We start from the raw sequence: 9,812 nt of genomic DNA on the forward strand, positions 1-9,812 counted from the left end.
TGCACTTAATGAAATTTAACGTAGTAAAATTAAACATAAGAAATTTTACGTGTTAAAAATATATGTGATGAAACTTGCCGAATATTAAACGCATCTCTGGATAATTTGCTGTAGATTTTTATTTATTATAAATGTATAAGAAACAGCAGAATATTTTACCGTTTATTTCAAAATTTTCGTGGATTGTAAAATATACATGCTGCGATATTGAACTAATTTGGACGTGTCTATTATAAATGTTTCTTTTACAGTATATTCTTCGGTAAAGCAGAAAGATAGGTACACGAGATTCGCGTTTTCTTATAGTTTATAGATATGTTACTATGCTAATCATATGATAGTAGTGTATCTGGCATTATATCTTATGTTTCTTCTCAGTTTTGCAGGCTTGTATAAAATACCCGAAGTTTCCCAAAACGGGATCTACTTCTAAAAACGAGTGCAAAACGAAACGAGTTCTACAAGGTTTTGCTCCCTCATTTCACCGACAAGATAGTGCTTGAACAAATCCGCGTCGCGGGTAGCTGAGAAAGTCTGCCGTTAAGCTCCTTTTCCATTTCTATCTCGGGAGAATCGTATAAACGATGTTACCGTTCCCACAGCAGCCATTCAACAATAACAAAACTTTTATTTTGCGGAAAATAGTAATACAAAGATAAATTTGCACTGGTGTTACAGTAATTAAATATGTAGTAGATTAAACGAAGTGGAATCTAATTATAAGTGTTATTTTAAATTTTATTTTAAGCTATAAAATCCGATTAAAGCAATATTCGTATATATTCGTTAATAATTAATATAGATTTATAAATATCTGACGTAAGTTATACCATGAAAACGCAGTATATAGCATGCGATAATTCCCGACAGATTGCACTTACTGAAATGCCGGTATTAAAAATATACCAGCATTGTTGATATACGTCGAATGCGCTTCGTGTAGCAGGAATTCGACGGATAACGCGTAGGTATACGAATGCAGGAGAATCCCGAGAAACACTAATGATGCGAATAATTATCCTAATATCGCTCAGAGATGCTGAAGATTCTCTCAACACTTAAGATAGGCGGATTGCGAAATTCATCCCTCTCACTCGGTTTACCCGATTTTAATTAGCTTGAAAAAGAATCAACGAAGCGTGATTCTTTTTGCGGGAAATTAATAGTACATATTTACAATTGTAAACATGTTTACAATTAACAATGCAATGCAAAAATTCTGACATTGATTTTAATTTGCTATTGTTTTTCTGTTACAGAATCAATTATCAGACGTCAACGCCGAGTTTTTGATCCTAACGCGAGACATAAATGAAAAGGAGCAAAAGCTACTAATTACGCGAAGTATATATTGCAAGTATAATTATATTGTTTATTCGAGCCCTATACTTTTTATTTGTAATTCTGTTTTACTGTAATTTATATCATGAACTTTACATCTTCTCTTATTGGTTATTTAAAAAAAAACTGAGCTTTATGCAACCTTCGTTGTATCTGCTATCCTTTTATAATTAACAATATAATAAGTCAAATACTTTTTGCAAAATCTTGTACATTAATTTGATTTCCAAATTTTTCTCAGTTATATTCTCAGTAATATCAAAATAATTCCGACTTATTGAAAGCGTTAAAACAGAACCGCCCCGTGTCGGCGAAATGTAACGACTGGAAACGTGTCAAGAAAAAGGAAGAACCACGAGGAGAGATCACAACAAATATATATTTCGTGAGGTGCAAAATCTTAGACTTTGGAACACACAGCATCCGTCAAATACTTTTTCGTCAAATTAAGCGAAAGTCAGGAGTATATGATTTATACAATTGTTCATCTGACACGATCTATATGAACTTTTCCGCGCGAGAAGCTTCGGATCAAAATTGCGCGTGGTTGGCGCGGTAATATTTCACCGTGACGCTTAATGAGCTTAACGATTAAGGCCTTATTTCATAAAACAGAACCAGCTGTCGCCGGCACCGGTGTGTTTAGCGACAGTCTTAATCCCTTGGCGACCTCCGAGGAAGCAGTCGAAGGAGAAAAAGGAGGCCGCCGGCAGCCACCTGTGACTCCTGCCGGAAGGGCACGGAAGGGTCTTCTTAATAGGAGGAGAAGAGAGAGCGGTGAATGGAGTGAGATAGAGAGAACGCGAAGGGGTATCTGACTACTAGGATAAATCGCGCAGAAGCGAGGTATGCGCTCTTTTCTTTTCCTTTCATAATCCTTTCGCGGACGTAGGATGCAAGGTGAATTACGACCGCGTCGCGTCGTCGCGACAGCGACGACACGCTTTTTCATCTCGCGCGGCTTGTAAATACCACCGCGCTGACCGACGAAATTTCATTACGCGTCCCATCTTCCCGCGTCCAGCCCACGCGATAGAATTAAACAAAATTAACCCGTATCTTCCCACATAAATTTTCATCGAAAGAGAAATTTTGCATTTAGAGAAGTTGAATGAATCGGAAGGACTTGCGGTAATCGCTGAAACGACATTGTTGTGTCTTTCTGTGTTTTCGGTGATAAATCCTTTAATTAAAAAATATTTTTAAAAATAATTAATTCATAAAAAGATGATATTTTCAAAAGATAACATTTCAAATATATTAATTTGCGAAAATTTTCCTCTGATGAAAATTGAAAGCGCATACAATTCGCATTTAGTCATTGTAGGTACATTAATGCATTTAAATGTAAAACTGCGTGTTTAAATTGTACAATTTCATTAATTATCTTTTAATAACTATTTGAACATAAAATGTAATAACTAGTTGGACGCACAGCCATGCAAATTTTCATCAAAAATAGATTTCGGTACATGTATTTTCCATTACTCGAAATCTCTAATGATGAATGCTAAAGTAATATCTGCATTATTAATTGATATGTAATATGTAAATGTAAAAAAAAAAAAAAATATATATATATATATATGTATATATATCTGAATATAATTAATCTCTTCAATATCTATACAACTTTCTCTACGAGGAAAGATAAGCATGTAGTTGCGTAAATTGGAATTAATATTGTTGTTTATCAATACCTTCACTTAGATATAATAAATTTAAATTTAAAGAACGGATTTATATATATATAGGGAAAAATTTTCCATTAACGAGGGTTTTGCTGGATAATAATGGCAAAAGAGCAGTATTTTTCTTAATCAACAAATGTAACTGTATTATAGCCGTTGCAATTAATTATAATTAAAATCAAACTTTATTAACAATTACGTGCGCGTACTTTGACATTAAAAATTAATAAAGATGAAATAGGAGAAGGCAGAATAAACGATGATAACGAGATAACGCAAGTTGGAAGTAGAACAATAGGGATTGGTTGATAGCCGGAAAAATATTCTTGAGATCGAAATTTAGAACATGGGAGAGATATGTGCCGGTAGTGAGTTTCGTTTCATTACCACGGTATATTCCATGCAATGTATTCATTTCCCATGAGTGTTTCCTGCAAAAGAGACGCAAAAAATCCCCATGGGGCCGCGGGTATCCGTTTGCACATTTCCGCTGAATGAACAGAATTCCGTTTCTGAGCTTCGTCAATTTCCGTTGATAATTTTTAGAGGAGAATATATAATTTTTTTTTTAGTTTAGTTTATCCTTGATAGTTTGATCGCAATTGAAGCAATCAAAAAATTCATAATACACATATCTTGACAAATAAAATTTTTCTGACAATATGACAAAATATTTCGCAGCATTCCAAAGTGCACAAGTTAAATCTTAAATTATAACTGTTCAGCCTTTATTGTAGAAATGTATGCTCGTTGATTTCAAAAGACTTTTTGCTATAATTTACTTCACAGATATTTCTATAATTAAATGATACATCTTCGTAAGCAATACTTTAATATAAACATTGATGTCTTAAACAAAACAGTATTAACTTTACTTTACTGTTCTTTCTGAAGAAAGAAGTCCATTGTATTGTCCACTCTAGTTCCTTTCTCTAGACATTATTGATATTAGATTCCAATATTGAAAAAAAAATACTTTAGTAATTGTAATATATTTCGTTTGCTTACTGACCTAAAAAACTATCGAGACTTTCTGCTTCGATATTTATAACCGACATATCGGATTTCTTAACATAAAGCATGGAAAGCTGTGGCCTCAATAAAAGTCACTGTACTGAACGGAATATTCCAATTAGCTCGGAACGCCCATAGTAATACCATTTACTTCAATTTCCAGTTCACTTAGCGGCCCCAAATGGCGTTACACCGGGTTTCCCCCGTCTCATAATTTGATCTTGCCTTAATGAAATCTCATATTCGGGCGCGTGTAAATAAATAATAAATAGGACAATTTCTCATCTTTCAACAGGAGTTTTTAACTCGAATCGCAGAGCGGGCGAATGGCTGCGATTTCCCCGAGGAAGCTGGGAGTTCCCGCGGGAGCGCAACGTAAGCGGGGTAAGTGATTGGGAAAAGTCGATGACGTGCGACGTCGGTGGAAAAGCGCGATTTCGAAGCGACGTCGATCGGCGCGACTGATCGATCTCGAGGAACTACCACCACCGACTCGTTCCTGACCGCGGTCAGGAATCGCCGCAGGGAATCAAATTAGTATCCTTCGGACGAAGAAGGAGCGCCTTGACGGACGCGGGTGGCGGGAGGGATAAGGCGACCGTATTGGATTTCCAGGAGGTGGACGGGACTCCGATCGACCTTCTCCCAGGTGATGCCTTCCTGAGGCGGCGACACTCTCACGGTCGTCCTCCAGGTCACCAAAGCGCGACCGATCGGAAAGCATGGCCGACCTCGAAAGGATCAGGCTGGTGGTGCTCGGCGGTGCCGGGGTCGGCAAGAGTTCCATTATACGCCGATTACTCGGCCAGGGCTTCAGCGAACGATACCGGCCCACCGTCGAAGACCTGTACTCGCGAGAATGCGTCCTCGGCACTCTGACGCTTAAGGTCGACCTCTTGGATACCGCGGGTAAGACGGATCATTCCTTACGGAAACATACTAGAGAAAGACTACTGTAATTACGAGAGAAGTACACAGAACTATAGTAAATAGTATGGAACTATAGTATAAATAATTGTTACAGTTTTGTGTGCTTTTTTCGCAACCATGATATTAACTCGTTCCACAAGGGATTTCTTGTCATTTCCTGTTTCTCTTTAGGTTGCATATGAAACGGTGATTTTATATTAACAATTTTTAAATAATTTTCGAGGAAACTAGAGACATGTACAAAAATTCAATATAATACTTTTCTCTGGATAAAAGACGGAAGATTTTTAGAAAATGTATATAAAAGTAAAAAAACATTAAAATTTATAAACATATTTTAGGTATAACTTGATTAATTGATAATATTTCACAAAAGCTGAAGCGCATATACTTTTATTTAAAAATTATGTCGTAATAACACAACGTTTCATGTGCTACATTTATGCAACAAATCAACACTTAAGTTAATCAAGTGGATTTTAATTAATTATCTGTTATGTATTTAGATTATAATATAAATCTCAATATAATTACCTTTTATTATCAATTTATTATCTTAATTTAAAATTTCGTGAATCTGCATATAAAAACTTTCCAGCGAGGAAAATAAGCCTCTGCGTGACAAATTAACTCTGTATTTTTCTAACAGCCATTATTTCCTGAAATGTTTTTCTTTTTATTGAACTGCTATGTAGTATGACGAAAAATATTTATCAATCCCAAGAAATATTTAGTCCGATACGTTCAACTAAACATTAGTTGAATTAATTAATTCTTGATTAAAGAAACTAAATAAATTGTTGAAACAACTAATATTTAATTAACTAACTAAGGGCCAGTTTCACCATCCACGGTTAGCTTAACCGACGGTTAAAGTTAGTAGGATTGACCAATAGAAATAAATCCACCCTGCTTTCTATTGGTCAATCCTGCTAACTTTAACCGTCGGTTAAGCTAACCGTGGTTGGTGAAATTGGCCCTAAAATGTTTAATTGAACCTATCGGACTAAATATTTCTTGGAATTAACAATTTTTTTTCTCAGTGTACATACATGCACACATTCTCGATGGTAAAACGGAATACTGAATGTTTTGATTGAAAACGAAGGATCTCGTCGGAATCGTGTATCAAATAAACGTAATTCAGGCATTCGATACAGTTATATATAGGTACCTACAAATGCACTCGTGCATCAAGGCATCCTTAATCTGATAGAGATTGCGCAAGGATACCTACATCCCGATAACTTTTTAGCGAGAGAGCAACGGAGTTTGTACGTACCAGAAAAAGCAGCGAGATAAACGCGCCATATATACGAAGTGACTTTTATTTCGTATGTAATAGAAATTTATCAAGAGCAACAGCATCTTTTTCTCGGTGACATTTGCAAAAATATCACGATATAAATAGTCTAATTTCAACATTATTCTTTTAAATAAAGAGAACTGAAATCAAGTCGTGAACAAGAAGTTACTTTAAATGGGCATTCTCCAAGAATTTACTTTGTACATTACGCGAGGCAATAAGATTTTTTCAGATGTCTTAGGAAGATTTTTCAGTCTCGTAAAGATCCATTAGATCAAATAAGTTTTGCTTTCGTTTCTCCAGGTGACCTGCAGTTTCCCGCAATGAGGCGGTTAAGCATAGCCACCGCCCACGCATTCCTACTCGTGTACTCGATATCGTCATTACCGACGTTCGAATGCGTGAAACGTTGCTTCGAAGAAGTGAGAGAACAACGAACCGACTTTCAGGTACGGCTTATTCAAATTTGTTCGCTCGTGATTTATCTCGTAAAATTTATCGAATATTCAGCAGTTACCTCATCTATAATCTGCGATTTAAACTATAAATTCCTCTATCTCATATTTCGAGCAGCATGAATTGTTCATTTATTACTCTCAATATTTATAACTTTGCACAATAGATGGAAAATCTGATGGAAAAGTATTATTCGATCTTTCCGATTCGATCTCATCGGTTGGACTTTGGAGAAAAGATAGCAACGAAGACGTTATTTTTTTTTTTCAACAGGAAGTACCGATAGTCATCGCCGGAAATAAGCTTGACCTAGCCCCAACGCGAAGGGAAATACCTCTCGAGGACGTGAGCGAGTGGCTGTTTTGCGAATTGCCGAAACTACGCGCTAAGGTGATGGAGTGCTCGGCTAAGGATGACTATAACATTAAGGACGTATTCAGATGTTTCGTCACGCTTTCCCGAATCGTGCCGAAAAATCCTACTGGCGAGGCCGAGCAGTCGGGGCTTAGGAGAAGATGTTCAGCATACGGATCACGCAGGTATTGTAACGCTAACGCTATTTCTTGCGCAAATAAAGCCGTTAATACGTAAAATACATGTATTATAGTACGTAAATATCTTACTTCAAGAATAGATTTTTTTTAACTTACAACTAATTCTTAGAGAAATCAACCACGGCGAAGAGTTATAAATTATTATAAGAAAATGAACAGAGTTTTTCTTTACTTTTTACTTTAATAAATTTCTGATTTGAAGCTTAGCATATTGAAATATTTCATATATACATTAAGAAATATTAAATGTATACATTAAGAAATATTAAGAATTTAAATTGAACTTTCTTCTTTCTTCTTTCTTCTTTCCGAAGAAAAATCAAATTGGTATAATTCATTCTTAATATGAGTTCGCATACATATGTTGCAATTATTCTGCACTTTATAATACTTATACTAATGTCGAACGTGATTGTTTGCATTTCCGGTTTATTTGTTTAAAGGTCGAGTGCTCGTTGCTTAAATACGATGATTAAGTAAAATTTTCGTGTCATCCCTCACAGATTGGACCGTAATCTCAAAAGATACAGTGAATCGCTAAGTCAGGCTTACTTAACCCAGATAGTTGGTACGAGCAGGCTTAAGATGAAGATTGCATCTAACGCAAATAAGAACTGAGAATTGTGAGAGGCACGTTTCGACTTAAATAAAAGATGAGAATATAGATTTAGGGACATAACTTAATAATAAACTATATTAAATTTTTTTCTCCCTTTGAACTTAAAATAGTAAACGTAAGAAAAAATATATAAAATTATGAACGATGGATAAGTCATCCATCAATTACTTATAATTAATAGCTATTTCTATCTGAGAAATGTCGAGTATTTTTACTATTATATAAAAATGTGAAAATTAAATTTTATAGATGTCTAAAATATTTAAGTTTCTTTGATATTGATAAAAATTAATAAAAATTCGAGAAAAATCTTGGCAGATCACGTACGTAATGATAACATGTACTAAACTAGATTGCAACGTGATTTCTTTAAACGACATATACGAAGGTAATTCCAGCCAACAACCACCCGCCATTTGTCGCGTTTCACCTATCAACAGTGTGTATTAACAAAACAGACATCCAATCTAAAAGGTTTTCAATGCACTTCCGCGTCACCAATCGCCATTGTCGAAGTAGATCAAATGTGAACATAATTGTAAAACATTCAATACCGTTTTCAATGTAGTTTCGATATCGTTTCGATTACTCTTGTATATTATTATTGATATTCGATGATACTCGGGCTTGTATCATTTGCATTGCTTGATTCTTTGATTACTTTTATTCGTTACTACATATTGTATTACGATCATTTTATACATACATAATTACACGTGCATTTATATTTTTAATCATTGAGAAAAGAACTTTGCATATCCTGAAAAATTATCATACTAAAAAAAAATTAATTTTATATTGTATCCATATAAATACGTTTTCTCTGAAACTTATCCAGGCTCAAAAAAGTGTCTCAAATTTTATATTTTACAGTGTCTTAACAGGGAGCTGTTCTAACGTTTAAGTAGTTTTTGTTTCCGTTTAATTATAATGCCATTTACGGAACTTGTATAATTAATTGTAATAGTTTAATGGAGTGCTAGAGAGCTATATCACGGTAGATTACTTTCAAAAGTCTTAAGTAATATTTTACATTCCTTTACTTTAAACTTTTTGCTGTCCTTTACTTAAAATCTCTTTTTGGAAAAGTTCCCTTCAGTTATTAATATCAAAAGAGTTATCGATCTTTTATCCAAATTAATAAAAGAGTAGAATATTATGCGGCGGCGAAGGATAACTGCAGGCTGCCGAAAATTCTTAGGAAGGATCGGGGCATATTTTAGCGTTAATCAAGTCTACAACAATTTTCTAACTGCTTTTAACTCTCATTTATTATCTTTTAACGAAAGGCCCGGCAGCCCTAACGGCAGAACCGGCAGTGCGGGTCCTGGAAATTCTCAGCAAGTGGTCGCGGCTCAGGGTTCTAGCGTCGTCGTTACTGAGGAGGTGAAGAGCAAGCCACGTAGTCGCAGCCTGATCAGGCGCACCTCAAGAAAAACGAAGCAGCAGCTTAGGGATGCTCGCTCTGATGACTGCAACATCTCCTAAATCCGCTATTCCCGATAGGGAAACGAGTTTCGTCACGACCAGGAGTTCGCGATTATTGCGAAGCAACGCGACAACGAGCAATCGAGTTCTTTTGATCAAGTGCATTAAGGTAAGACTCGAGCTAGCATTCGCGATTTGCAAGAAAACGAGACGAGAGTAATCTTGCTAAGGCTACATGAATATGGGATTAGCGTTACTCGCCGTCTTAATCCACGGAACTCTGAGAAGGTGAGAAACAAGCGCAACAATGGCTAGTTTCAGAAGCAGTCTAGCTCGAAGCTCGAACAGATATAAATCGTCGACTTCTAAGATTTATACCAGAAAGCATGTGTATCGATAACCGAAGTATTATTATTAAAGCTTAACTTTAAAATTAATTTTTTCTTGGCAAATATTTAATTTACAAAATGTTA

At 35.4% G+C, this 9,812-nt stretch overlaps 1 protein-coding gene across 4 annotated transcripts in view; it reads left to right on the plus strand.

Moving 5' to 3' along the window:
- The window catches only part of LOC112452556 (GTP-binding protein Di-Ras2), a 51,230-nt gene extending 41,418 nt beyond the window's left edge, over nucleotides 1-9,812 (plus strand). The window contains exons 2-7 of one of the 4 annotated variants that reach the window (XM_025012833.1): nucleotides 1,260-2,187; nucleotides 4,342-4,430; nucleotides 4,662-4,955; nucleotides 6,586-6,731; nucleotides 7,012-7,277; nucleotides 9,201-9,812. In XM_025012833.1, coding sequence (XP_024868601.1) covers nucleotides 4,769-4,955; nucleotides 6,586-6,731; nucleotides 7,012-7,277; nucleotides 9,201-9,399 — 798 coding nt within the window. In that variant the 5' untranslated portion in view covers nucleotides 1,260-2,187; nucleotides 4,342-4,430; nucleotides 4,662-4,768 and the 3' untranslated portion in view covers nucleotides 9,400-9,812. Of the gene's footprint in view, nucleotides 1-1,259; nucleotides 2,188-4,341; nucleotides 4,956-6,585; nucleotides 6,732-7,011; nucleotides 7,278-9,200 lie in introns of all 4 variants that reach the window. The other 3 variants (XM_025012835.1, XM_025012836.1, XM_025012837.1) reach the window with 3 other exon arrangements.

This window comes from Temnothorax curvispinosus, unplaced genomic scaffold (assembly GCF_003070985.1).
Source record: "Temnothorax curvispinosus isolate PA1 unplaced genomic scaffold, ASM307098v1 QBEX01003445.1, whole genome shotgun sequence".
In the NCBI taxonomy this organism is placed as follows: Eukaryota; Metazoa; Arthropoda; class Insecta; order Hymenoptera; family Formicidae; genus Temnothorax; species Temnothorax curvispinosus.